Genomic DNA, 26,907 nt, shown 5'->3' with positions numbered 1-26,907 from the left:
TTTGGAAAGCGTCTATTCACCGCTATTTAATTCTCTCCTTCTCTTCTTTCTCCCTCCCTCTCTCTACCTCCGAGTCTCGTAGACACGGGAATTGAAAGAATAACTGTATCATAACATTGCGATTAATACGAGAATAAACTGCGCGCCTATGATTTTTCAACTCTTTGAAAAGACCGTTGCCCCACTGCTTTCTTGTTTCAATAATTACACGTGTGGGATTGGTACGCGATCAAGCGAGTGAGCGAACAATCCATACAATAGGGAAAAAAAACTTGGACGACGAGCACCCGCGCGCGTTTAACGACACGCCGACGATGCGCGCCGGCCGGCCGCTGTGCACGCACTGACTCCCCCGTCTTTCGTCTCGCCATCGTCGCTGAATAGTAACTGCCGCCGCCCCACCTCGCTAAATATCGAGTAGAGGAAGCGAGCCAGCGCCGAGCGTTTGCTCAGTTGCTCGCTCCCCACTCCCTCAGCCTCATGTTATTGCTGTTGCTAGCGCACCATCGCGGTTGTGTACATTTTCGTACAGTTTACTCTCCCATTTGTCAATACAACGGTCCCATCAAATTTCTTGCTCATTGCCAATCATTTTTCTAACCCGCTCTCTCAATTATTTCTGTACAAAGACACTTTAGTAACGACCTTAATATAAATGTGTGCACGCACAAGAGGAGAGCGCGAAAAAAGACGGAAAAATCAGAAGAATTTCGACCCGGGGGACGAAAGAGTTTTGAGGCAAAGAGATCGTCCGATCGAAATTCAAAATTCAAGCGTAACGGAAAACGCCCACTTTTCGAATTTACACGCGTGTCGCGAGTGTCGTTTACACACATCTCCGCAAACGTGCTCTTACTCCTGGCTGTGTGCGTGATTTCGATGCCTCCCGAATTGAATTATTTTGACAAAGTGCAATGAACTACGATCGAGGTATTCTCGGAGCAAATATTCTCGCATATTCAACGGTTCACCCGGTGTTTTCACCAGAGAGTTAGGTTATGATTCCGTGCTACGATGAATTCTCGTTCGCAACAAGTTGTGGGAGAAGGGTGGGGGGAGGGGTCCTATTACCAAAAATGTATACGTAATGGGGAGCTTTCCAAAACACGCGACGCGTCTCACGACAAAAGTGCATTTCAATTAAAGCATAATTGTCGGAAAGCCCTCAATATTTCCTCGATTAATAGTTATATTCGGATACAACTTTATTCGTGTCGACGTCACGATAAAAAGGGCTCTCTCCTCTCTTTTCAGAGCTTCTCGCCAACCCCTCGACAATCACAATCTCTATAAGCACCGTCGTCTATATCAATCCTCGTCTAATGACGCTTGAATTATTATTTCCTGCGTTGATCATAGATAAAATGGTGGAACAGATGAATTTATCATAATTGCTCTTCTCTCAACGCCTAGTCGGATTATCGTTGCTTTTCCATGTACCAAAATAAAATACCGTTAGTTTCAACTTTTCCTTTTTTTTCTAACGGCTCAGCTCCCGCAGTAGTTTATTAATTGAGACACCAAAATTGCATGTTCTGAAAGGAACGACACTTTCTAAGCAAACTACGACTCTTGCCTTTTCTGCATCTTTCTCGCGTCCCCGTTTTTTCTTTTTCGATTTCTGTGGGTGTTTTCACGTACGTACAAATGTGGGCCCCAAGTGTCAAGGACCGGAGAGGAAGAGGAAGAGAAAGAGAGAGAGAGAGAGAAAGGGCGTTCTACATTGCGCGCGCCCCCACGATGTCAGCGATGTCGTCGCTCGTCCAAAAAGATCAATAATAAACCCTTAACAGCGGCACCATTGCCATTGCCTGGCAGACCTGCAATCTGCCTCTTATAGCCCCAGACTTTCCACACATTTTCTCCAACGTGTATATATATATATATAAATATAACGGACGATAACTCGAATAGTACAATACTTTTCCGCTTCATGATCACTTCAGATCGGCCACCTGCTACCACACAATACGAGTCTCTATTCTTCTCGTTTATGGATTCACCTTTTCACCAAATTTATTCTCGTCGTGCATAACATTTTCATCATTTACGAGTAACGATTTTTTCACTTTAAGGACTATAAACAGTGTAAACGTTGGAATTTAAGGTGTTTTTTTTTGTTTATTTTATAAATAAAAATTGGTTTGATGGATTTGCGTAAAGCCTTGTACATATTTTTTACGTACTCGGAGAAAATTTTTTTGTTTTTAATTCTTTTATGGTATATTTTTGTACAATGGTGTGTTGAAAATGGCACCCTTTGAATTGGCGTTGGCAGCAAAACGGAAAGAGTTTTTATCCCAGCGGCTCGATGCGAATTGCATTTTGCAGGGAAAACGTACGTTTTCGGCACGACGTAGCCGTTTTTTATCACTTTTTTCGTTTCTCTTATAAAGAATTTTCTACTGAGATACAAAAATTGTGATTTTTTTCTTCAAATCGTCGCCATTCTTTGTCTAAACAATTTTTCGAAAATCCCCTGCGTCGTCCGACAGCTAATAGCATATTTTGAGAATCTTTTTTTGGTATTTTGTCCCGAGATGTTCTATTTTTAAGATTTGCTGTCAACGCCGATTCAAGGCTTGCCACTTTCAACACACCGTTGTACAAAAAAATACCATGAAAATTTTATTTTTTATTTATAAAATCAACAAAAAATACCTAAAATTCCAACGTTTACACTGTTGACAGCCCTTAATAAAGCACTCATGGGGGCTTAAATTTAGCACTCGATCCATCGAGTCCGACATAACTGGTCGATAGTAATTCGCGGGCTAGAGTTTTTTTTTTTTAGGTGAGAATGGACTTAAAACCATTTTTCCTTCACCCCCCTTTGAAGCCGCCCATCAACGGCACTTCTTTTTTCCCCAGTGCGTGTCAATTACGATTAATTATAAGACAATATTCGTATGAAAATGATAGAACAGCAGTGCCTCGGGCCTCTTGCATAAGATGGCGTATTTGCTTTTCCTCCTGCAAATATTTTCTTCGTTTCTTATTATCATTTAGGGCCTGGGATGAGGAAATTAATTTTTTATGACCACTCCACAAAAACCTTTATTCAAACGAACTGACGTATGCGACGTCTCAACAGTTTTTTATCTCCTAGCAATGACTTCGTATTCAACGCTCGATTCGTACTTTTTAGGCCTTTTCATCTCTCGCTCGGTCCGCTTCTCAGCGACTTGCCCCTATTCTTGTGCCCTCGTCCTCCTTCAAACTAAGATAAAAATCTCAAACATATGAATAGCCGAAGGAGCCTTAAGAACAAAGGGGAAAAAATGTCCAATGGAGTCTCGTGGACGCGGTTGTCAATTGCTGCGGATTCTAACGGTGCCTCAACTGTCCAACTCGATCATGAAATTCGCGTCTTTGTGTTCGAAACTTCAAAACCTAAAAATGCTTCCCTCCCTCCTCAAAGTTCAATCAGATCGGATGAGATCGCGCGAGCTACTTAATATTGCATATGGACGACGGCGGCCAGGTTTAGTCGGTGAAAAATAATGGGCGGTTGAGCTAAACCATGGAGAATGTGAGAAGTGTGCACCATACACCCGGCGAGCTAAGCGAGAGACTCGCGACTACGCCGCCATCGAGCGTCATATGCGAGCGGCTGATGCACTCTGTATTGATTTTCGCCGGGCGTCCCGTCGCTTCTCGTCAACTCACACGTGGATTCACGATGCTGCCTGCGGTCTACCCCATTCCTAAACGTCTGTGCATATACACTCGCATTCCCATAAAACAGGCCAGTGAGTCTTTTGAGGATCTCGAACGTGGATTAACCGAATCGCAAATGACAAAGTCGTCGCCGAACGCGGACGGCGATTCGTTTTCATAACCTCATTTTCACGTACTGATCGGTCACGAGACGATCGATTACGAACCGGACCAGTCGTAAAATGCGAAAAAAACACAAAACTTTGAATTTTTTTTTAATGAACCAAGTCCAGTTCAGTATCGCCACTAATCCAAACTTTTACTTGACATTTCACGAAAAATTCGGATTTTACATTCGTATACTAAACTCAAAGAATCCCGGTGTCGACGAGGCTGTTCCTCGTCGACATTTTCACCGACTCCGACTCATTACCACCATTTTCGAATTATTGAAACTCCGCACACAATTTAGAACCGTCAATGTAAATATACAACCGCTCACACGAAGGCACTAGCAGAGCCCAGTGAATGGGAAATAATTAAAGCTGCTTGAGCCTGTATGTACATGCGAAAAAGAAAAAATACGTCAACTTTTACCGTATTCTCTGAACTATTGCGCGTAATTAATTAATTATTAGACAGAAATTTTGAAAATTTTCGAAAATTATTGGAAACGCTATCGCTTCGGTAAAGACTCTGGCAGCGATTCGTCCTATACAGAAATGTACTCGTTTCTGAGTCGCTGCCGCGACTCCAGATACCCAAAAACTATAAAATTCATGCAAGTGTCAAAACTGTCAAAAGACCAACCATCAAGTGTTTTTTCAATTCGATTCCATGTGTGCATAAGTGTGTCAGCTGCGTGTGTCTACCGAGTGAGGGCGGGCGGGTATTTATCTCGTTCAATAACGTCAAGGCGATGAGAAAAACGATATCTAATCGACAGAGTGAAATTTGACTCTATCTCGTAACCATCATGTACTATCACGTGCTTTTTTTCTTCGTTTTTTATTCTATTGTTGACTTCCTATTGCCTAGAAAAGTAAGAACTTGGAATTGCATGTGTGTATCGCATAGCGATTGACTGATTCTTATGGAGAGTATTCGGGCAAGAAAATAGTGGCAGGGGAAAAAAATTTAGTGACAAAACTTTGGATATACCGTCAAATACAAGCGTGTACGCTTGCTCGAAATGACAACGATATAAAACGACTTCACGAAACCTCTGACAAATGGTTTCCGGTACAATGACACCAGGCTACGGTTCTCTCGATACTGACAGCACGAATTTCTGTCAGGGAATTGATAAAATGAAGATTCATGAAAGTTCGAAAAAATCGTATCTCGTAAATCCATGGACAAAAATTCTTTTACTGGGTACAAGGAGAGATAAAAGTTTGGGCGAAATGAACAAATAGAAGATTTGAAAGTGACTGTGTGGAATAACTCATTCTATGATGTATGGAGACGTTGCGTAACAATTTCATTGTAGCAACATGTGTGCCACACTTTACACCATCAATTTAAAATTTATATTTCTTCTTACGTGTAGTTGTATTTTTTTTAGAAATAAATATTCTTTAATGTACATTGGTCATGCTTCGTTTTTTAAGTTTCAGAGAAGCTTTCCAGCGAGACAGAGTCACGAGAGCTCCTGGAAAGCTCCAGAGGCCTGCATATTTTTCGAATTTCAATGTTTCGTGTACAGAATCTCCTTCAACGGCAACGACTTCGAGTTCATAAGCGAGGGGAAAACGACCACCCCAAGTACGCTGCGAGTCCCTTAACTCGGCTAATAAAAAATGTTATTTTTAAGGCGTTAAAACGCTGTGCAGAGTTTCCGGATGCTGGTCCAATCGGGATAGTGAGAATGCGATGTCACCTACGATCACATGATCGTTGAAACGGGAAATGATTGATTTTTTGTTTCAACAATAACGTTTATTTTTCCAAGTTTTTTTTCGTAAAAGCCTGACGTATAAAACATCGTATTGTATAGTACGTTGCCCCGTTAGCTTGGTTCGTTTGTTTTTTTTTCCGTTCTTCTTGATGAAGGAGAAACCAGGGCGCAGGCTCGCCAAGCCTCCACGATAAAATGCGCCCTCGAGATATATTTATATCATGACTCGAGCATCGGCAGTCACGATACTAGTGTCGCGTTGGTGACGAATGCACAGTACCCAAAATTGGGCGCAGAAACCGTGGGCCAGTCGAAACACAAAGTTGTTACACTTCATTGTTATTCTCTAACGAATTGGGTATAATTGTACGTGAACAAAAAGAGATTAATATGTTTGAATCTGTTTTTTTTCGGTGACAACGATTATTGCGGCGTCTCGTAACCGGTACGATAAATAAAATTGGCAAAGAATGACAGAAAATAAACTTTTAAGACAACGAACAAACGCCGAATGTTGTCCCTGTACATACTATTTGTATGTATTCATACCACTCGCACGAACCTGCTACGCACATGAATCGAGGCTTCAAATCGTGTAATCGATTTGTTATTGTTCCGGAGGAATGGGAATTTATTGTTTAGGAACTAGCGCACTAGATATCGTTTTCTGCAACTTGATCAGGTGGGATTCTCGTTCGAGAAAAGAAGAAAAATAATGGACTCAATCTCGTATGGCAGCACTCCGAAAGAGTGGAAAATAAAACTAAAATATTATAATGGCAACGAAAACTTGGACGCATCGTGCGCCGGAACATCTTCATCATCCTCGTAACACTTTTTCTCTCTATCAGTTGGTTCTCGTTCCATTTTCTTCTGGCGCTGCCTCCTCTCGATAATCTCTCGAATGGTACCGCAGCGATTATAAAAGTGAGAATATCGTTGGTGCAAGGTGCGAGTGAGCGAGCGATAGTCCACCGGAGAATAAATAGTGAAGAACCATTTGAGCGAGCGAGCATTCGTTCATTCGATGGACGACCTCGAAATCAGTCGGAATTAATACCGAACGGGTAGGCCCATCCGTTTCTTCAGGATCTTAGAGATCGAACCTGAACGCCGTTTTCAGAAGGAATCATCCGGATCGAAGTTAATCGATGAATTCTTGCTCTCCGGCGACCGCATCGCTATGTATCGTCGTCGCAGAATTTCTTGTAAATCGTTGCATGGACTATTTTCACGTTTTATTTTCAACGGTCGACCACCGGGTGATCTGAAATTTATTTGAACATCGAATCAACAAAACTGTATCAAGGCTAACTGCTCTTCGTCATCAATACGTTTTGAGTAGGAGAGGAGGGTGGGGGAGAAAAAAAGTAAAAAAGTGCAGAGGCATATCTCACCTTTGGATCGGTTTGAGTTTCACTTTATCAATATCTTTGAGCATATCGCCCATTGATTTTTGAGAGGTCAGAGGTTTTTTCCGCTCCTCTAATTTGTGATCCTGAAGACTGGCCCTCCTTGCTATGTGGGGCGTCGTGGGTGGCGGAGGAGGAGGGGGAGGCGGAGGAAACCGCTGGCCACGTGCAGAGTCCGGGCTACCGCCATTCGACAAAGATACAGCTGAACTGTCTGCAAAAGAATTCCCAAATATTATTATAAGTCTAGCCGGGTGGAAAAACCTTTGTTGTTGATCTTACTGCTTTGGGGAGGAACAGAGCTTTTAACTATCATCGACACTTGGGTTCTCAGTTCCTGAAGTTCTTGCTCCAGAGCCAGTAATCTTACTTCCGAACCAAAGCTTATGGGTTCCAACAAATCGGGTTTACTGCCAGATAGTATTCCACTGAAAGGACAGCCAAAACCAAGACAGAATTGGTTAAGTTTCTAGTTCCTTGGAACAGTTGATTCAAGGCAAATTTCATATTTACCATGCTGCTCCACCAGTGCCGTTCGTATCAACAAAATCATTGGTCGTCTCGTCATTTATCATTGAATTTGTCATAGAATGCAAGGCCGTGACTCTGACATAAATCTTTGGTGGTGGTTTGAGTGGCAAAAACGACCCTATACGACGGACAATGCTTCGTCTTTTTCCATAGTACTTTGGCACAGTCTCACTCATTCTAAAAAAGAATGTCAACACAGCAACTAGTATACTTAGTACAAGAGACAGGAATTGGATCAAACGCTTCCGTATATATTCTACATTATCGGGTGTGTGACGTACTACCGTTTTTCGAAATATGTAGTGCGTGCAATAATGTCGAAAAGGTTTTCAACAATAATATAGTATTACTACTACCAATAAAATACAGAGAACTGGAAGTTTTCGAGGCTACATGGGCAATGTAAAATGTACAGAAATATGCTCGTTCCGCGACTACAGATTGCTGTTCGATATAAATAAGCAACTAATGATCGAGATAGTTCTTTAACACTCGCGCCACAACTGATGTCTTTTCCTCTCTACGCGACCCATGGAATGAGAGGTTATAATTTATATCTAACACGGTTATATCACGGACAGGCAAAAATTTTCCGCAAATAATGAAAAAACATTTTTGATGAAAAGACTCACCTCTTTTTAGCCTCTATTTGCCAGGCGTTTTGCTCTTCGCAAATGTATAATTGACATCAGAATAGATGCTGCTAAGGTTACCGTTTTAGCTATCACAGCCGCGATTATTTGCCTTGCAATTTGGAAAAAGTACTACGAATCACGTAAAGCATAACGAGCATAACCTGCCACTGTTGCACTGCTCCTGCTGCTGCTGGCCGATGGTAGGGGTAGGTACCGCTGGTGCTGCTTCTTGCTGCTTCTCGTCTCTTCTCTTCCTCCCACACTTCTGTCAGAGTTCTACAATAATCGTGCGAGTGTGTATGGGAGACGTATTGCACTGCTCTGTCCTACTGCCGTTGGTTGTTAGCAGATGGAAGTGTGGATCCCTTTCTCATTTTGTTTTTTCAGTCGTCAAATTTTTTATTAATATCTTCTGGTAACCGTTCAGTAGTTAGTTATCAATTCTACGATTAAAATATGTTTAGTAGTCACTATAGTTATTTTATAATTGGAGAAAAAAAATTTTAGTGCGAATAGCCGAAATTTTTTTTGTTTCCGCGTGAAATCGCAGCTTATCAACCGAGACCGTGCCGACAGTGCCGATTGAGGATCGAGTTTTTCTATCTTCCCCTCTCCTTTAGATTCTGAAGAGGAGGAGTAGCAAGTAGCAACAGCAGGAATCAGAACGCGACACACGGGCCACATGTTTCTGTCTGAAAACGAGGTTGTTGATTCAAGAATAAATAAAAATGGTTGAGGAAGTGGCGACAAATGCAAAGATGACAGAAGAGAAAAAGGTAACATCACGAAAAACGAATAACCGCACTAATCGAGAGACCGATTTGAAACAATCAAAAATGGTAACCTGCAAAAGGCGAGCGGCGACGAGTGACAGTCAAATGGAGGTACGGTACGAGGTTATGTTTGATGCTCGATTGAAATGAATATCCATTCGCTGCTTGAATAAAAATAATATTAAAAAAGTGATTTATTTTGCGGTGGCTCGGTGTTAGGTAGATACCGTGAGTGGTATAGAAGGAAAGGTTTCATCAAAACCTCTGGCGAAACGATCGAAAACTGTCCAAGGTGGTGAACAGCGAAAGGTTAGAGTGCTTATAAATTTTTGCTCTTGGTTCTGCACTTCAACGCACGATAAAATGAATCATTCATTACATTTAGTTAGGTTTCTTGTTTTTGGCTCACAATGAAATAAAATATTTTGTACTTTTCAGATTTCAGTGCCAGCCCACAGATACTCGCCCCTCAAAGAGAACTGGATGAAAATATTCACTCCGGTCGTGGAACACTTACAATTGCAGATTCGTTTCAATCTAAAATCGAGACAAGTGGAGATCCGCACAGCTCCAGAAACTCCTGACATTTCTAATTTGCAGAAAGGAGCAGATTTTGTCAAAGCATTTATTCTTGGTTTCGAAGTGGAGGATGCTCTGGCGCTATTGAGACTGGACGATCTATTCGTTGAGACGTTCCAAGCTGAAGATGTAAAGCCGCTCAAGGGAGATCATCTTTCACGTGCAATAGGAAGATTAGCAGGAAAAGGGGGAAGAACGAAATTCACGATCGAGAACGTGACGAAAACTCGTATAGTTTTGGCTGACACGAAAATTCACATACTCGGCTCGTATCAAAATATTCAACTGGCTAGAAGAGCCATTTGTAACTTAATTATGGGCAGTCCTCCATCCAAAGTTTATGGTCAACTCAGAAACGTTGCTTCTCGCGTTGCCGAACGTTTCTGAATCCTTGTCGCCTTTCCTCCCCCCCCCCCCTTGCCGCCTTAATATAAGTCAAGTGAGATATTGCCAATGTAGCAATGCGTCTACGTTTTGAGAATAAAATATTTAAAGTATGGAAAAAAAATGGTACGATAATTATAAAAGTATTTTATATTTATATTTACGAGGAACCTTGTTTAAAACCAAACGACCGTCGTAACTGAGAGAGGCGAAAGTCCACGGATCAGCCGAGGACCATTCAACCGCGTAAACACTGTCCTCGTGCTCCTCGTAACGTCCTACAACACCGTCCTCCAGCCTGAAAAGTTTTTTTTTTAATGCGTTAAACATTTTCACGATCGGAGAACTGGGTAGGACCGCCTCAGACTCAAACTTACTTTTCTCCTACGAGAAGGTGGTGACCAGACGATACATCGGCAGAGCCCTCATCCTCTGGGATAGCCGCGTGTGCAAATGGCTCCGAAGATATCGAAGCTATGCTACTCAATATGACTCTCGAGTCGCTGCTCGAGGTAAGCACGAGTTGATCATGGAAGCGGTTGATCCTGATTGACCAAACCCAGTGAGAATGCTCCATACGTGAATAAACCGGCTGCGCGGTCGAACGTATGTCCCAAAATTTCATGAATCCATCATCTCCGCAGGTTGACAAAAAGTATTGTCTGTTTGCATTGAAATCCAGATCCCTGTCGGCAATTAATGATAAATAAATCTTTAATATACCGATATATCGTTGGAGCGCGCATTAGACGTATTGCACATAAAAAAAGAGAATGCCGAAGCATCGACTCTGAATGTGAACCTGATTATTTGAGAATGGGCGGATGGAATGAGCCAACGCTCCCGTGAAAGATCCCGAAGGTCCCAACCACGAATGTTGGTGTCGTCGAGAGTGACCAGCTGATTGCAGCCTGTGTGAGGATTCCATTTGGCATTGGTGAATCTTGGCTGACCCTTGCTCGACAGTACACCGACACTGACCTCCTTCAGGTGTGATTGTAAAATTGTTGAAAAATTTGATAACTAGGAATTTTGTATTCAGTTTGGTAGAGTTGAGAAAACTCAAGGGCAAGACGTACCTGAGCTTTCTCGGAACTCATGTCCCAGAGAACAAAACGATCATCCACAACTGAAACGAGTTTTGACTCTTCCGTCGGATTATAAGTTATGACTTTGAGGTCAACTCCATGAGAGGTTGTGTCTATATCTGCTAACTTTTGTAATTGATCCGTCTCCTCACCCGCTGTGGGTAGTTTCCAAAGCGCTCCTCGCATCTCGCAAGCCCCTTCCGCTGTGGTCCAAACCAATAACATTTGTGTTAAAAATTATAATCGTTTCTTGTTTTTCTTGGAATCACAGACTATTCTTGCCGGAGCTGATCATTGAAACATTGATGTGTCTCACATTTTTACCATTTAAACTATTGTAAGCAGTGATAAATTTTGAAGGATCCGTCGGCGATGCTTCTAGACCCCAGATTTCTCCTACCGGATGCCGGTAAACCTGTGTTTTTGGTCCATTCGAGTTTTCTTCGTTTAATTCTACCAGGTGTACTTGGTTATTGGAAAATTTAAGGGACTGAGTTCCCACAAGGAAACGCACTACCTCCGTTTCAGCTGTTTGAGCAGAAAGCGCACGAGCCTAAAATGTGTATAATTTATTATTATACATCCCATTCATGAACTTATCTCACTCACATATCAATCATGTACTTTCCTACTGAAAATGTGTCCAACTTACTTGAAATTCCAATCCATATATCACAGGATTATCGTTGTCCATGATTTACTGTTTTTGAAATTTTCATAAACTCAGGAACAACTTGGTCTCGGATTAACTAAATAAATAAAAACATTCCGGTAGCTCCGTATGTGACGTTTAGAAGCGGCCAGTAGTTACCATATTAGTAGTTAACTGTCTTCGCCATTGCCGTTGTTGTTATCTCGGGAGGTTATGGTCGTTTGACGTGTGGCGTGGATCTAGCCAAATTGAACAAGAAAAAAAATACTCCGTCAGTGTCAGTGTTCTTGCATCTCTCGGTCTTGTCTCGGTCTCTCACAGCTCACAATGCGCTAGTCAGTACTTATTGTCATCCGCCGTCGCTGTGTACTCGATATGTTTTCAATCTTACTCGATCTCTGCTGATAACGCGACAACAAAAGCACCGTAACACGCGATGAGCCACAAGTTACTTACCCCACATCCTTGACTATTTCGATCATTCGTCATAACGACTTTATACTAGTTATGTATTTATAACAATAAAATTACGACACATTTTATCGAAACGTCATCATATTTATATTTTGTACATCATAGTCGAAAAATAATGGGCTCTCTACTGATCGTTTCGACTATCGTCTGTCTCTCTGGATATTTAACTCCGATCCTCATCAAGCATGTGAGTTGCTCAAGCGATATTTCAACTCTCTTGAGATTCGAATAATTAAATTTATGCGAAATTTTTAAATTATTGTTGACCGGGTTTACAAACATTTTACCCGGTCGAGTATATAAAAAATGGCGGCGTATTTGTTTGTTGTTGTCCGCATATACTTAAAAGTGTGTGTCATTACCGCCTGTGCATTATTGCTCATATACGAGTGCATTTGAAAAACTATTTACAATTTGAAGACTCCGTTACTCCTGTTGTATCGTATCGTATCATAGAAACATTACAAAGCGTTTCCAATTTTGAATTGTGTACGCGTACTAGTCTTGAGTTCTATTGAAGATTTTACAAATAATTTTGATCGCGTAGGTTTTGCAAGCAACGTATTCGAGGAACAAGACGGATCAAACATTGCGTTCAGAAATGAAAAGATTGGAGAGAGAAATGTCGGAAGTATCTGTTGTAAATGAATTTGCAAAATTCACCAGAATACAAAGGAGATATGCCAAGATAAAGGACGAATTGAGGGAAAACGGTCGGTTATATGAATTTTCTTCCAGCGATTCGCTGTTATTTGTTATAATAATATTCGTGAATTTTGCACTCTCGCGGGTATGCAAAATCACTAAATACGAATGAAATGAATTTTTTTTAGCTTCCGAAAGATTATCATCGCGGAACAAGGCACAACTGTACCTGACGTATGGAAATAAGCTCATAACAGTTGGTATACTCGTTTTATTTTATTTTTTAAATTTTTATTTTATTTCTGATACGAACTTTTGTGCACAATCTTACATGTTCAGCCGAAGCATAGGTATTTGCGCGGCACGTAGCGCGATGAGACTGTTATGATCCGATAAAAATATTAATTTCCAGGCTATTATAACCTTGATACTGATGTACTCGTATGGAAAAGAAGCGGTTGTCGTCTTACCGCATAAACTCATTTGGCCGTTCGAAAATATATTAAGCTGGCCGGCATCGCATCGGAATTCCATATCTTTGACTGTATGGATGATAGTCGTCAGAACGGTCATAGATACTTGCAAACAGGATTATTTCTAACAAATTATCACTCCATAAAAACCCATCCGGTCTTTCATTAAAATCATAGAATCGTCTCCCTCCGAATGGTAAATGCAATGTATGAAAACCAAATAAACACAGCGTATGGAATCTATCCGAATGAATATAGAAAATTTTCTCCACCCCTCTACAACATTTCGCTTCAAAAATCTTCTGTATTTTGATGAGTCTCACTCCCTCGCTCCTACTCAAATCTTTGGATGGATCAACCAAAATAATCAAGGATTCGCAGCTACTTTCTCTTCTTTTATTGCCTATTGTTTTGTGCTATTCATTGAACAGGCCGGGTAACAGGGTTATTAGCTTTACGCATACATACTCCGGCATTGCTACCTCTTTCATTTCTTATTACCGTATAATGCGTCAATCAATGCAGCTTAAAGATACCAACGATCAAAGTGTCGGACAGCTTGCAAACCGTCATAATGCTGCTTTTTATTCTCCGCTCACCTCATAAAAATGACAATTTTATTAATCTATAAATAGTAATAGTAGTAGTGGGAGTAGTATTAGTAGTAGTAATAGTAAATAGTAGTAATAGGATTAGTAATAGTAGTAGTAGTAGTAGTAGTAGTAGTAGTAGTAGTAGTAATAGTAGTAGCAGCAGCAGCAGTATGGTGGCGATAGTTGGTGACAGTAATAGTAACAATAATGGTAATAGCGATTTCAAACGATACAATCGTTGGATCATTTATTCATGTTGTTTTTAAAACTCTTTAGCCGAGCGCAAAAACTGTACGGATATGTTTGAAGCAATAGTGTCCAATAGATATTTTTTTTTATTGTTTGTTTTTCATGTTTTGTTGCGCAACATCGAGACAACATTATTGGGATTCTGACAGAGAGAAAACGCTGCGAGAAATTGAAGTAACGAAAAGAAAAAAAGGAAAAAATTCAGAGTATTTTGTCCCAAAACGTTAATTCAGTCAAGCTCTAATGGTGAAGTTTATTTTTCCGAGATTATACGATCGGGGTAATCTCGTTAACCATCCTGCAGTTACGAGAAGATTAGTTTTTTATATCAAAGCCGGCAACAGCTAGCTACGAGTCAGAAAAGTTGAGGATTAATTTATTTGTCCCTGTCGATTCATATTTAGAGAAGAAATACAAAAGAAATTGAGACCCGGTCAAAATACTTCTTTCTCCGTGGCCAATACCTTTTACGTTTCTATTTTTTCATTTTTCGCTCATTAAGGGTCAGAAAGTATCTTGCTTTTCTTTTCCCTGATAGCTTGCCCTTTCTCTCTCTCTCTCTCTCTCTCTCCAGAATCTCAAGTATCCACGGACCACCGGAGGACCATCCCCTCTTGCTCATGCAGAGCTCGTGCAGTTTACCGATAACAGTATCAACGCGTATACGGGCGCATAAGAGTTAAAGCGTAAAGGCGTTATACCGAAAGAATAATGAAAAATTTCTAAATATTTTCGTGCTGCTTCTGGACATTTTCCAAGGACTACATCAATATCGAAATCCTTGAAAATCCCGTTATCACAAACGTTTCCATCATTCCTCGGTAATCACGCCGTTGCAATCATGCGAAATATAAGAGAAAAATCGAAACGTAAAGCAAAAAAGAAAACTCGAAAAAAAACACGACGAAAAGTATACGAGAATAGATAAAAATGAAAAACGTTGGAGGCGAAAAAAAATAAGGAACAAAAAGCTCGAATGGTAAACTCGACCTCTCAAATAGTCCGAGGAAAAGCAACATTCGTAATATTTAACACCAGTGAGTTAATTTTGAATGAATACTGATTTATACCGAGTTGATTATTGTAAATGTATGAGAGACCTTTCATCTTCAGCCCAATATTATATATTCGGAATAATGAGGAAATGATAGGGTCGTTTAGCGTCGAATCGATATCGGATGATGGTCAGTCGACGACAACGAGAGCGACTGGTAAATTGACTGATTCGTTGTCGTTTACGTTTTGGCAATGTCCATGGGCGAAGCACCACCCCCACCAGCACCGACGGTGGGCATCGCCGGGGGTATCGAAGGTGTCGATATCGGTGGCACAATCGGACTCACGATGGTCGGAGGAATCGCAGGTTTGACGAATCGATCAGATGTTCGTCGTCCAGAGGGAGGCACGATATGACCCTGAAAAACAAGCTCATTGTAACGTCGCAGTCATGACGGATCGCATTTCTGGTTGATAATTTGATTCAATCAATAATTGTACCGATGTCGGCGGAGGAGAGCCAGAGAATGGAAGTATGACAGCCTGGCCGCAAGCGTAACAACGGTTCGAAGTGAAACTTTCCCGAGACCCTGAGCCCACTACATTCATACCTGCAACGATATCGATTGTCGAAATTGAAGCTTGATAAATGACAACGAGCACTCGTTCATGTTGTATTTCGTATTGTACTTAACCTGGACTCAAAGGGCGGGAGGAACTCGGCGAGGGATTGTACGGAACTGGGCTGGAAACGGTGCGGTTTCTGATACTGCTACCGGACATGACAATTTCGTTGTAGTGACGTTCCTCCTCCATCTCGAGGCTGAAAGGTAAAAGACTAGGGTAAGCATCGCCGATCCTATCGGTAGCTAATCGTGGCTATGAGCGGGAGTACCAACCTGGATTCCGACTCAGACAAATGTCTGCACAGGGCTTCGCGACGTTCGACTTCAAGCTGCAATTTTCTCTGGAGTCTGAGATTTTCTTCACGAATATTCCTCTCCTCATTGACGTATCTCTGCATTTTCTCCGTATCTGTTTTTCAATAAAGGTGCATTCATTATTCATTCAACTGTACATTGTTATCAGCGTCATTCTCTCTGCCTGTTTCGTTCTCTTTCTCTCATATGCACACACACACACACACAGTTTGGCTAATTGACAGTTAAAGGATCAAGCATATATTCAAGGCTCACGTTCTTGCTGCGACATTAGTAGAGTGTGCCTCAATCTGGCAACTTCGCTTCTCAGAGTCTGTATGTGTGTGCTCAGATTGGTAGCGGTGTCACCGTTGTTGATGTTCCTCAAGGATGTAGGATCGGAAAGCGGCTGATCGAGTTTTATCTGAAGCGTTCTTTTCTCAGCCTCCAGCTTGTCCATTCTCTTCCATAATTTGTTAACAAGCGCTTCTTGTTCCTGTTCAAGAGTATTCTCCAGCTCGACCTTTTCTTTGCGCAGTTGTTCCAAATTGCTCTGCTTCGCCAACGTTTCAGCTTCCAATTTTTCAATTTTCCTCATCAATTTGTTCACCAGGCATTCTTGTTCTTGCTCCAAAGTTTGTTCCAAACGACATTTCTCTTGGCGCAATTGATTCAGTTTCCGAGACAGGTCGTTAGTCAAGCACTCCTCTTCCTGCTCGTAATGATGCGCCAGAGTCTCTTTCTCTTTCTTCAAAGCTTGAATTTTTTTCAGCAGAGTGTTACTGATGAACTCCTCCTCTTGTTCCGCTTTGGCTTGCTGAAATTTAATTTTTCCTAAACATTATTTGCGCTCTTAGCGTCATACGAGTGCGAGCTACAGCAGGGTCCGAAGGGCTTATGAAAATCGAAGTGTTGAACAATTGACAGTGTTCAGAGGGAAAAACAAATCAACGTCATACGCGTGATTGAAAAAGGGAAAGATGAAAATATACTTACGATGTTTACAGAAGCCTGACGTAGACTTCGATTTTCTTCCTGCAACGCTTTAACGCGAAGCTTGTAAGTTTCGAGCTCGACCTTGAGGACGCGGTTATGTTGTTGCAACGATTCAATCCTCTTTTGTAATTGTTCTCGAGTTACCGGTGACGGTGGCATCATAATTGGTCCACCGTCGATCGAACTTGAATCGCTTTCGGATGCGCTATCTCGGTCAGCCATTTTATTATAGATATCTGTCTCAAAAAGTTGACGAAAAGTATGGTTTATCTTGACGATGATATATCATATCCCGTAATTACCACTGCTCCCGTAAACACTACTTCGAGTAAAAAAAAGAAGCTACTAGTTAATCCTCAATGCACTCGGACCTTCTCGATTATCACTTTACGAATAAAGAGAACTGCTGAACGAAATTGTAAGACGGTTTGCGGCTCAAACATGTGGTCTCAACGCGACAAAACGAATCAGCTGTTCTGGTCGGTCCCATTTCATCCCTTCATCTCCATCGCGGCGACGGGAGCATATATCGTTAGGCTGTGTTTCCAGTGGAGAATTCCTCTCTCATCATTCGTATATCGTTTGTCCACTTTTTTTTTCATTTCCATTTCGTTCTCATGAAAACCTAGCTTGATCGTTGTTACTATTGTTATTTTAATTTTACTGTTGTTGTTGTAACACGATGGTTGTTCGTTAAAAGAACCATCGTGTTTGGAAACTGATGACCTCTCCAACATTCCAATAATTATTTAAACTAATCGTAAAATTTCTTCCAAAAGATCAGCAATGATGAACCGAGACCCTGCCCAAAAATTCGACAAAAAAAATTGCTTTCAATATGTAAACAAAAAAAATTTCATTGATTCCAGTTGATCCAAAAGTACGTGCTTATTGAATGCATGCATTTGTGGATGTGCGATTGAGAGGTCAATAGGATTTTATAGAGATTGCTTATGTTAGAATTTAAATATAAAAAAGAAGATGCGCATCATCGAACAACCGAGAAGCGGACAGTGTGTAAAAAAGAAAAACATATGGATGAGCAGCCGCTGCTCGATGCTCGAGCTGAGCTTTAGCGGCCTCCACCACAGCTTCTGCAGTTGGCTTAGTAAACTAACAATAACAATGTGCATGGCGACGGCAACCCGGCAACGGCAGGTCGTGGCGACGGTGGCGGCGGTAGTGACCGTCCACCACCAAGCCTCATCCTCAACAATAAGAACAAATAAAAAATAAACCTATAGCGTCGATTCAATATGGCGGTCAGTTTGCGAATGTTCATGTTGGCGCGCACATCGCGTTCTGCTGCTGCACCGTTTCCGTTGACACTCAATAATTAAACAACCTACAAGGTGATCTTTCATTTTACGTTTTTTCTTTCCATTCATCGGGAAAAAGTAGTATCTTTTATGCAATTACATCAAGTATACGTGTGCGGATATCCATATAGATAGATAAACGTATAAAGATGAAATAGGAAAAAACGCTAGACATATCGGTTCGTCTTGAACCGTCGTTACGCAGGATTCATTCACAACGGAGCTTGAATTACCGTACGTAGGAATACAAATAAGGAAAGCAATACCGAAGCATAAAAGGTCAGCAGCGCGTGAAACGTCATATTTGTTGTCCCACTAAAGTATTGAGTTTTTATTTTTGCCACCTCAAATTCGACACTTTCCTGGCGTCGATTCAATTTTCAGACTGCTGCTGTAAACGAAATATGCGTCGTCGGGATACTTCACAAACTTTGTTAAAAATTTGCAAATTTTTCAGCCTCTTGCTCATGGTCATCACAAATGAATTGACATATTTTCGTAGCGTAACACAACGATACTAGAGGTTACAAACTAAATATATCATGCATAGTGACAGTTTCTTGGAAAAGTTTTGCTTGGGAGTGGAAAAAAATGGTGGATAAACGACGCTGCTGCCGACCCATAATCCTCCCGTTATTTAAAAAAAATTTTTTTACTCGTTAAATCGAAACGGTCACCGTTTGTTGAATAATAATCAGCACCAAGAACATTAAAAAGCATTTATATACTTATATTCGTCTATTTATTAGTCGATGCTTGTAGTTGACGGATTCATCGCGTATTCTCAATTCAGAGAAGAATTAACTAGGGAACGAGGAAGAAAACGAGGTTATACTATTGTTCAATCGGAATAAACAGAAGGCCAACGCTCACAGGCTCCAACCGGTGCCAGGGTCGGTGGCGACAGAGTCAAGCTTCAAACGATCGTGACAACAAACGCGAAGGGAAGAATTATTCGACGAGTTCCGTCGCCGAAGACAGTGGAGCTTTCTGTGAAATGCGGAGAACGTCACCGCAAAATAAACGTATGTTGACTGTTATTTATTTTCCATTTTGTTAGAAATTAGAAATATTTTTGTTTGTTTCGTTGAACTCCAGCATTCCAAACTTCAGCGTCATCTAAATCTTGCTTGGCTTCGCTCCGTCCAGCCCCAAATTTTTTCATTCTCATTCAGTCACAATTTTGTAAATGAAATCTCCGAACACGTTCTTATTACAACGACGGTCGTCAGGTCGATGAGGAAAAAGAAATTTGAGGCTAAAATTCATGTTTGTTTGTTGATGACAGTAGAGAGATCGGGAACTGGGCAGTCCGGAAGCTCGCCACGAGTGACGCTTCGGCTAAACCAGGTGCGCAATACGAAGGATGATAAAAAGACGAGCGGTGCAGTAACGACTTCCCGGCAGAGCGCGAGCTCGGCAACGAGTCAGATGGAAGCTTCGAACAGAAATGCTAGCGGCTCGTCGGGATCATCGTCGTCGACGATTTCGTCGAGCGTTAATTCTACAACGGCTCTCGGCGCAAGTACCGGTGGTGCCGCTGCCTCTGCCGCTGTTACTACCACTTGCTCAGTGGTTGCGGAGGGCACATGCGTAGGTGCTAGCAGCGGTGCAGGCGCGGGTGCAGGAACGAACGCAGCCGGTGGCGGCACCGGTACGAGTACGGGTGGAAATGGGAATTTGACGACGAACGAGACGAACGACGTTTACGAGTTCAAGAGTTCGAAAGAGGCGACACCCGTCCGAGGATCGAGTTGTTCACCAAATCCCGAAAAAGACCATGAGAAAGATAAAGAAATTGCGGCAGCACTGGCCTCCGGAAATCAGGACGCCGGGGGAATAGCCATTTGCAGCGGGAGTGGCTCACAAATCGAGCAGAACGAAACAATGGGAGCAAATTCGGCAAATCTGATGATGGCGAATGTGGCTGGAGTCGGAGGCGGAAGCGATTCTCACGTTGGTATCGCCGGCTCACCGTCCGCGAAGCGTCCCCATGAACCCAGTGATAATCCGGAAGAGCAGGAGGATGAAATGAGACGAAAGAAGAGAAAAGATTCGGAAGTTACGGGCAAGGACTCGAGCGGCAAAGGCCAGGGAACGAGTAGACAAAATGTTGGCAGAAATGGAGCCAACCTCAACGACAAAGTCAGTAGAAAAAATCAATCTCTTGTTTTTCATGCTTCGTCTTCCAATGATTTTTCATTGATTTTTATGTTTATTGATTTTGACGTTATCGTTTTCCGTGCAGTCAACGAAATCCGGAAAACAAAGCGGCTCGAGCGGTAGCGCGTCGTCGTCATCGACGTCATCGTCGATGTCACTGAAGAACAACAGCAACAACGGTCAGGGCACAACTTCAACGAGCACAGATCGGAAGAGTCCTGGAGCAATATCGGTGTCGACGGCGGCGGGTGCGGTCGCGATGGGGGCGAGTGCCAGTCCAAAAACGCCGCAAACCGGTTCTTCGATTTCTGGAACAAACTCAAAAACTTCGACTCCAGCACCAGTAGAATCTGACGACGAGGATGACGTACCCAAAGGTTCTGATGCGAGCTCGGCACCCAAAGTGCCGCCCTTGAAAATTGTTATACCACAGAGTACAACCTCGGAGCAAGAGCTTGGTGCGAGGAACGGCAAGAATACCTCAAACCGCAATCATCAATTGCCTTACGTAGTGCCAAGCTCGAACAGCGGTAGCGGCAGTAGCAGCAGCAACGATTCGGCCGATAAGGATCAACCCCTGTCGGCAAGTGGCACCACGAGTCCGACTGAAACTTCAAATGCTTCCAAAAACGATGAAAAGAAAGATTTTTCGGGGGTGCTGCACGGTGAAGAACGGTCCACGCATCATCAGCGGGTTCTCAGAAGTTCTCACAGGTATTTATTCGTTTACTCGTTCGAGCTTAATCATTGTCGAACTCATTCATTTTCATGTTATTTTATCGTTGACCAACCCTTATCGCGATTATTACAAATAATCTCAATGGATGAGCATTTTGCTTCTAAATCTCTAAACATGCTAAAATCTCTAGCAGACTTTGAATCATTAAACACTTCTAAAACGCATAGACAAACGTTAGAATTCTAGATTTATCGATGCTGTCATTTTCTCATTTTATAGGAGTGGAAATGGTGCGAATGGGTCATCATTGAGTGCGAAGGATGGGTCAGTTGGTGGTGGATCGTTGAACAGTAGTTTTGCAAATTCATCGCCTATTCCAACGGCAAGCGCAGCCCCCGTGATTGCAAATTCATCAACTGCGACAATGGATAGATCAAACAATTCCTCTCCGCAGCAGCAGCTGCAACAGCAGCCTCTGCTGGTCCAACAACAACAAACGGCAACACATTCGCAACAGCAGCAGCAACAACAGCAGTCGCAACAACAACCACAACAGCAGCAGCAACAACAAACGCAAACACATCAGCAACAGAGACACAATTCACCCGGTCCAGAAACTGCATCGAATGCAGAATCGAGCAAAGCAAACGCGAGCGAGTCAGCTGCGGGTAACAACGTGAGTGGCAACAACGGCGCGGCTAGGAGCGGGAGCCCGAGTAATAACTCCGGCGGTGGGATCGCCTCAAAAAGTGGAACTGGCGAAAAGACTGACAAAAATGCTGACTCTAACAACAAAAGTCCTAAAGACTCTAGCGAATCAACGGAGCCGGCTTGTTCCTCCAGTTCGATGTCGACTATGTCAGGGACGAACAACAGTAACAATAGCAGTAGCAGCAGCAGCAGTAGCGGCAGCAATAACAACAATAGTAATAATAATTCTAATAGTAATAACAATACAATAACAAGCAACGCTTCCGTCGAGTTGCATCCAAGAAAAAGAAAGATGAAACCGAACAAGGAGGCTCAACAAGCCGCAGCCACGGCTGCTTCTGTGACGAACGAAACTATTGAGACCACCAACACTGGACCGGAAGTTCATCCACACGATCAACCTATAACCAATTGCTATCAATTGTTCCTCAATATTAGGAAACAGGTAAGTTTATGATAGATTACTATTAACCGTCATAATTTTGGTACTATTTTCGAAAAGATTGAATTTTTATTTAAGCCATAGATCGATGGGATTACGAAAGACACAATGAAGATTAATGAACGTGCATGATTGATTGGTGTTTCCAGATCGAAAGACGTAGGAAAGGACTTTTCCCGGTGCAGCCGAAACCACCACAAGGCTTCAAGGATTACCTTATGAATCGTTGTACATACGTTCTCGCCGGAAACGCAAACAAAGAGCCAAACATAAATCCGCCGTCGACCCTCCAAGCTCCCCCTATGAAAGACCTTTACGGAGAGCAAGAAAAGGAACGGTATCGTTTGAGGATGCAACACGTTGTTGAAAAGGAAAAATTGGTATTATCAGTCGAACAAGAAATTCTCAGAGTGCATGGACGAGCCGCTCGGGCCTTGGCCAATCAATCTCTTCCCTTTTCCGTTTGTACTATTCTCAAAGACGAGGAAGTGTACAACGTCATTACACCGGAACAAGAGGAAAAGGATCGGAACGCGAGAAGCAGGTACAACGGTAGATTGTTCCTGAGTTGGCTTCAGGATGTTGATGACAAGTGGGAAAAAATTAAGGTACGTTTCTCACTCCCCTCACTACGAATTTTTCATCTCATGGATTCATAACTCGAATGTTTTACACAAATATAGGAAGCAATGTTATTGAGGCATCATAACGAAGCAGAATCGTTGCACGCGGTTCAACGCATGGATTGGGAATGGAAGTTGAAGGAAGTTGGATTGTGCGAATTCAAAGTAACTCCACAAATTGAGGATCTCCACGTACCGATGGTCCATGTCTCAGATGATTTCGATCTTCTACCTGCTTAGTTCTCTCAACTTCTCTTGGCTTTCAGCCATCAAACCAAATTTTAATAAGACTCGTTCGGCTATACCTTTCTATCGTGTAGATACTGTACATACTTTGTAATTATTACATTTCAACATCGAATAAAAGGTTACTCTTATATTTTTCATTTTCAGCGTATAGCTCGGCTCCTTGATTATGATTCGTTGTGATTGTTTTATTAGTGTCGAAAGTAAAAAAAAAAAAAATCAACAGGGAAAGCAATAATATTGCATTCCGAGCACTCAAAATCGAACAGGACTAATCGTTAAACTACCAAGTTTTTATTATTTTATTGTTAGAAAAAAACATCATTTTCCTTTTGAGTTCATGTCTTCGGTAGGGAAGGAAAAGTCCATGGGTTTGTCGAAACCCATTATGCGCTTGTAATGATCAATATTTGTAAAATTTTGTACATCCATGAACATGGGTATACCTTTGACGAAACACGATGTCAACATTTCACTTATTTCAGGCAATTTTACATCCTCCGGCTTGAATTCAATCTGAAATCAATGAATAATTCAAAAAAACAAATGACATGGAATTTTCTTCAAGGTAAGCAAATTTAAGATGCAAGTGAAAAACATGAATAAGCGATATAAAATAAAATATGACAAGTAAGCTACTAGTTAGATTAGATAGAATTACAAAATATTTGAGCCACCTCTTTTTTTTGAACAAAGATAGAATAAGTAGTAGCGATGTAAGAGTCCGTGAGAGGATTGTAGTCAACATAAACGACGTATCTCTTGGTTATGAGATGAAGCAGGAGCGGTGTAACAAAAGCGAAGAATCCAAATACAAGACATACTCCTCCGACACCCACGCTACTGCCTGTTTCTGCAACTTTTGATATGAGATAAGGCTGACATAATAAGCTCCCGGTCGAAGTTGCAAGAGAAAAGATTTTTACGGAACGTATTCTTTTGTGAAGAGTTCCTTCATACAATCGTTCACATTTATCCAAAACTTTTGACGAGATGAATGATTTCGCTTGATTCGGCAGAATCTCTCTTTCCGCCTATTAAGAAATAATATTTCTTTTATTACTTGGCGTCGAGCCGCTACCGCGTCTCTTGATTATTCAATAATTTTGTAAAAAGAAGAGCGAGAAAAAAAAAGGGCAAAAACCCTCTACCGACCTGTCTTTGGTATCTCGAGTCGAGAGAAGCAAATTGTCTGCTTTTGGAAAAATTCGTTAGTGAAATCCATTGTCGTCCTCGGCTGAGAAAACTCGCTCTTAGAACGGACGTCATTATTTTTATTACATGTAAAAGTAAATTTTCTTTATTGATGTATTATCGATAGGTTGTAGTGCACTGGACCAATAAACATCCCATGTCCAAGTGGTGAAAGGATTATTTACAGAAAAAATGAGTATAGTTGTCTATCTCGCAAATAGTTCTATCTGATATTACATTTAATCCGAAACTGCCGAAACCCAAGCAGGTATGATTGATCGAACACAAATAAAACGACCAACGACCATTCCTCATCAACACCCTTTTGAGGTTATGCCGGTTAAGGTAATGGAGCAGTCGCTATCTCGCCACCGTGAGTGCGAGAGAGATAGCTGCAATTTTTGAAATTGAATATCTGCGACACGGTTTGATCAATAAAAAAAAAACCCCTGTCAGCGTATTTTTGCCATCTTTCCGCGTCCGCTGACAGAGCCTTTTTTTGATTAGTCAAACGACAGCGGAGAATTTTCATTTCGAAAATTCGAGATGAGGTTAGTCGACTGATCCTTTACCTTAAGGGTATAACCACAAGCGCGCTGCCACTGTCGGTTACTCGGTCGTCGTCGATGTCAACATTCAACAGCGCGGCGGGCGGCGGTATCAATTATCAATTGCAGGGATTTGTTGATATGAAAAGTCAACACAATAACAAGAATTTCGTTGTTTCTTTTCATTCATTTTAGTCATTTTAGTCTTCGAGCGCATACGTTGGGTAGGGTGGAGATTGTCCGAAAAAACACTAGGACTCGAGAACCTAGCCTAACGTTAGAGTTTAGTTGCAAACGCTAAGCAGAGATGTCACCACGGTCGTTTTTGTCGGTAAAAACAGTCAGTCAGCAGGGGTTCTCAACTTTGTTGATAATTGAATACAGCACTTAATTTCGTGGTTAGTTTTTCAGTCCGGAAACCATTTTAAAAATAGTGAATGAAGAAAATTTAAGAAATAAAGGAACGATAAATGATATGTGTGCGTGTGTGTAAATGTGGCAATCGTGTTTTTCCAAGCCCGTTCTTAAAAATTAAATATTTAAAATTCAATAAAAGAGCAATAACCTATTTCTCCAGCTGTTGATAATTTCATACATTTTACGACGTTCAATTATGTTTTTATAGTACGAGGCACTAAGGAATCTACCGAATTTACTCCGGCACCGAATAATCATCATTCAATAAATAGATATCCTCATCAATTTCCTGAATAAAACAAACAAAACATCACCAGGATGAGTGGTCGGGACATGGGTTCGAGCGAGCTTCTGGATTCGGCGGCTTTGAACGCGAAGACAATTGATTTTATGTACAATATTGGTTAGTATCCAATCAAAAACAAACGATATTCATGCTTTCATTGTCATTAATATCGATTTTCGATGCACTGAGATTTTTTCATCTAGATATGAGAATTGAAAACAGAGAAAAAAAATATAAAAAAAATCGAACTTCTGAGTGGAAAATCGATATTAATGACAATGAAAGCATGAATATCGTTTGTTTTTGATTGGATACTAACCAATATTGTGCATAAAATCAATTGTCTTCGCGTTCAAAGCCGCCGAATCCAAAAGCTCGCTCGAACCCATGTCCCGACCACTCATCCTGGTGATGTTTTGTTTGTTTTATTCAGGAAATTGATGAGGATATCTATTTATTGAATGATTATTCGGTGCCGGAGTAAATTCGGTAGATTCCTTAGTGCCTCGTACTATAAAAACATAATTGAACGTCGTAAAATGTATGAAAATATCAACAGCTGGGGAAATAGGTTATTGCTCTTTTATTGAATTTTAAATATTTAATTTTTAAGAACGGGCTTGGAAAAACACGATTGCCACATTTACACACACGCACACATATCATTTATCGTTCCTTTATTTCTTAAATTTTTTTCATTCACTATTTTTAAAATGGTTTCCGGACTGAAAAATTAACCACGAAATTAAGTGCTGTATTCAATTATCAACAAAGTTGAGAACCCCTGCTGACTGACTGTTTTTACCGACAAAAACGACCGTGGTGACATCTCTGCTTAGCGTTTGCAACTAAGCTCTAACGTTAGGCTAGGTTCTCGAGTCCTAGTGTTTTTTCGGACAATCTCCACCCTACCGTTTATTTTATGACTGAACAATACCAACAACCTTTTAGTATGCAATGCGCAGAACATTGTTTTTTTTGTTCAGTGATCAGCACCACGGGTTTTCTCGACGTAGTCTCGATCTTGGTTATGCAGAACTCAACAACTTAGCCTAAAGTCGGGGTCTAGTTCCAAATGTCAATACAGATGTCGCTAGAGTTGTTTTCTTCGAAAGATCGACGACAGAGATTCTCTCGATTTTGTTGGTAATTGAATTCAAGTTCAGATGGTTTAAACGACACATTACAGTTCGACCAGAAACATTTCTACCAAAATTTAATTCTACCAGAAACATGCATCTATACCAAAATTCATCTACACCCAACAAATCAAGTTTCATATTTCTACCATAACCAAATACTACCCCTTACCAACTGCA

The 26,907-nt window shown here is 41.4% G+C and overlaps 8 protein-coding genes across 20 annotated transcripts in view; 3 read left to right on the top strand and 5 right to left on the bottom strand.

The window, feature by feature from the left end:
- Nucleotides 1–331, bottom strand: part of LOC122412715 (uncharacterized) — a 30,073-nt gene extending 29,742 nt beyond the window's left edge. Inside the window, exon 1 of one of the 3 annotated variants that reach the window (XM_043422470.1) lies at nucleotides 21–331. The gene's annotated coding sequence lies outside the window, so the exon portion shown is untranslated. The remainder of the gene's footprint in view (nucleotides 1–20) is intronic. The other 2 variants (XM_043422474.1, XM_043422473.1) reach the window with 2 other exon arrangements.
- Nucleotides 332–5,579: 5,248 nt separating this feature from the next.
- On the bottom strand, nucleotides 5,580–8,495 carry LOC122412726 (mitochondrial fission regulator 2-like). Of its 2 annotated transcripts, none has more exons than XM_043422505.1 (5): nucleotides 8,136–8,495; nucleotides 7,486–7,680; nucleotides 7,255–7,400; nucleotides 6,958–7,186; nucleotides 5,580–6,827 (listed from the first exon to the last, which is right to left on the bottom strand). In XM_043422505.1, exons 2-5 carry the CDS (start codon nucleotides 7,677–7,679, stop codon nucleotides 6,680–6,682), a joined length of 717 nt encoding a protein of 238 aa, XP_043278440.1. In that variant the 5' UTR covers nucleotide 7,680; nucleotides 8,136–8,495; the 3' UTR covers nucleotides 5,580–6,679. The 2 variants fall into 2 exon arrangements, with proteins under 2 accessions (XP_043278440.1, XP_043278441.1); XM_043422506.1 differs by having other exon boundaries at nucleotides 8,300–8,495.
- A 174-nt stretch (nucleotides 8,496–8,669) lies between these two features.
- l(1)G0004 (lethal (1) G0004) lies at nucleotides 8,670–10,009 on the top strand. Its single transcript, XM_043422504.1, has 3 exons — nucleotides 8,670–9,022; nucleotides 9,131–9,220; nucleotides 9,350–10,009. Exons 1-3 carry the CDS (start codon nucleotides 8,867–8,869, stop codon nucleotides 9,875–9,877), a joined length of 774 nt encoding a protein of 257 aa, XP_043278439.1. The 5' UTR covers nucleotides 8,670–8,866; the 3' UTR covers nucleotides 9,878–10,009.
- On the bottom strand, nucleotides 10,009–11,911 carry LOC122412722 (EARP-interacting protein homolog). Of its 2 annotated transcripts, XM_043422502.1 has the most exons (7): nucleotides 11,774–11,911; nucleotides 11,615–11,662; nucleotides 11,287–11,515; nucleotides 10,954–11,165; nucleotides 10,677–10,858; nucleotides 10,252–10,560; nucleotides 10,009–10,172 (listed from the first exon to the last, which is right to left on the bottom strand). In XM_043422502.1, the coding sequence occupies exons 2-7, from the start codon at nucleotides 11,654–11,656 to the stop codon at nucleotides 10,010–10,012; spliced, it is 1,137 nt and encodes a 378-aa protein (XP_043278437.1). In that variant the 5' UTR covers nucleotides 11,657–11,662; nucleotides 11,774–11,911; the 3' UTR covers nucleotide 10,009. The 2 variants fall into 2 exon arrangements, with proteins under 2 accessions (XP_043278437.1, XP_043278436.1); XM_043422501.1 differs by lacking the exon at nucleotides 11,774–11,911 and having other exon boundaries at nucleotides 11,615–11,757.
- Nucleotides 11,912–12,139: 228 nt separating this feature from the next.
- LOC122412728 (protein GET1-like) lies at nucleotides 12,140–13,449 on the top strand. 2 transcript variants are annotated; one of them, XM_043422512.1, is made up of 5 exons: nucleotides 12,140–12,275; nucleotides 12,636–12,801; nucleotides 12,922–12,989; nucleotides 13,146–13,340; nucleotides 13,371–13,449. In XM_043422512.1, the coding sequence occupies exons 1-4, from the start codon at nucleotides 12,204–12,206 to the stop codon at nucleotides 13,332–13,334; spliced, it is 495 nt and encodes a 164-aa protein (XP_043278447.1). In that variant the 5' UTR covers nucleotides 12,140–12,203; the 3' UTR covers nucleotides 13,335–13,340; nucleotides 13,371–13,449. The 2 variants fall into 2 exon arrangements, with proteins under 2 accessions (XP_043278447.1, XP_043278446.1); XM_043422511.1 differs by having other exon boundaries at nucleotides 13,146–13,449.
- Nucleotides 13,450–13,588: 139 nt separating this feature from the next.
- LOC122412721 (coiled-coil domain-containing protein 6) lies at nucleotides 13,589–17,466 on the bottom strand. Its single transcript, XM_043422500.1, has 6 exons — nucleotides 16,961–17,466; nucleotides 16,241–16,781; nucleotides 15,944–16,079; nucleotides 15,740–15,867; nucleotides 15,546–15,655; nucleotides 13,589–15,463 (listed from the first exon to the last, which is right to left on the bottom strand). The coding sequence occupies exons 1-6, from the start codon at nucleotides 17,180–17,182 to the stop codon at nucleotides 15,284–15,286; spliced, it is 1,317 nt and encodes a 438-aa protein (XP_043278435.1). The 5' UTR covers nucleotides 17,183–17,466; the 3' UTR covers nucleotides 13,589–15,283.
- A 751-nt stretch (nucleotides 17,467–18,217) lies between these two features.
- On the top strand, nucleotides 18,218–23,283 carry LOC122412716 (dentin sialophosphoprotein). 5 transcript variants are annotated; one of them, XM_043422476.1, is made up of 7 exons: nucleotides 18,218–18,312; nucleotides 19,029–19,304; nucleotides 19,568–20,424; nucleotides 20,528–21,156; nucleotides 21,401–22,277; nucleotides 22,424–22,882; nucleotides 22,958–23,283. In XM_043422476.1, exons 2-7 carry the CDS (start codon nucleotides 19,277–19,279, stop codon nucleotides 23,135–23,137), a joined length of 3,030 nt encoding a protein of 1,009 aa, XP_043278411.1. In that variant the 5' UTR covers nucleotides 18,218–18,312; nucleotides 19,029–19,276; the 3' UTR covers nucleotides 23,138–23,283. The 5 variants fall into 5 exon arrangements, with proteins under 5 accessions (XP_043278411.1, XP_043278413.1, XP_043278414.1 ...); XM_043422478.1 differs by having other exon boundaries at nucleotides 18,236–18,312; nucleotides 19,042–19,304; XM_043422479.1 differs by lacking the exon at nucleotides 18,218–18,312 and adding an exon at nucleotides 18,334–18,513 and having other exon boundaries at nucleotides 19,042–19,304.
- A 132-nt stretch (nucleotides 23,284–23,415) lies between these two features.
- Nucleotides 23,416–25,301, bottom strand: LOC122412727 (transmembrane protein 70 homolog, mitochondrial). 4 transcript variants are annotated; one of them, XM_043422508.1, is made up of 4 exons: nucleotides 24,910–25,301; nucleotides 24,299–24,729; nucleotides 23,821–24,177; nucleotides 23,416–23,659 (listed from the first exon to the last, which is right to left on the bottom strand). In XM_043422508.1, exons 2-4 carry the CDS (start codon nucleotides 24,410–24,412, stop codon nucleotides 23,465–23,467), a joined length of 666 nt encoding a protein of 221 aa, XP_043278443.1. In that variant the 5' UTR covers nucleotides 24,413–24,729; nucleotides 24,910–25,301; the 3' UTR covers nucleotides 23,416–23,464. The 4 variants fall into 4 exon arrangements, with proteins under 4 accessions (XP_043278443.1, XP_043278444.1, XP_043278445.1 ...); XM_043422509.1 differs by lacking the exon at nucleotides 24,910–25,301 and having other exon boundaries at nucleotides 23,968–24,177; nucleotides 24,299–24,821; XM_043422510.1 differs by lacking the exon at nucleotides 24,910–25,301 and having other exon boundaries at nucleotides 23,821–23,996; nucleotides 24,299–24,815.
- Between the last annotated feature and the right edge of the window lie 1,606 nt (nucleotides 25,302–26,907).

This window comes from Venturia canescens, chromosome 6 (genome assembly GCF_019457755.1).
Source record: "Venturia canescens isolate UGA chromosome 6, ASM1945775v1, whole genome shotgun sequence".
Lineage (NCBI taxonomy): Eukaryota > Metazoa > Arthropoda > Insecta > Hymenoptera > Ichneumonidae > Venturia > Venturia canescens.
This window is presented reverse-complemented; position numbering and strand designations above follow the sequence as displayed.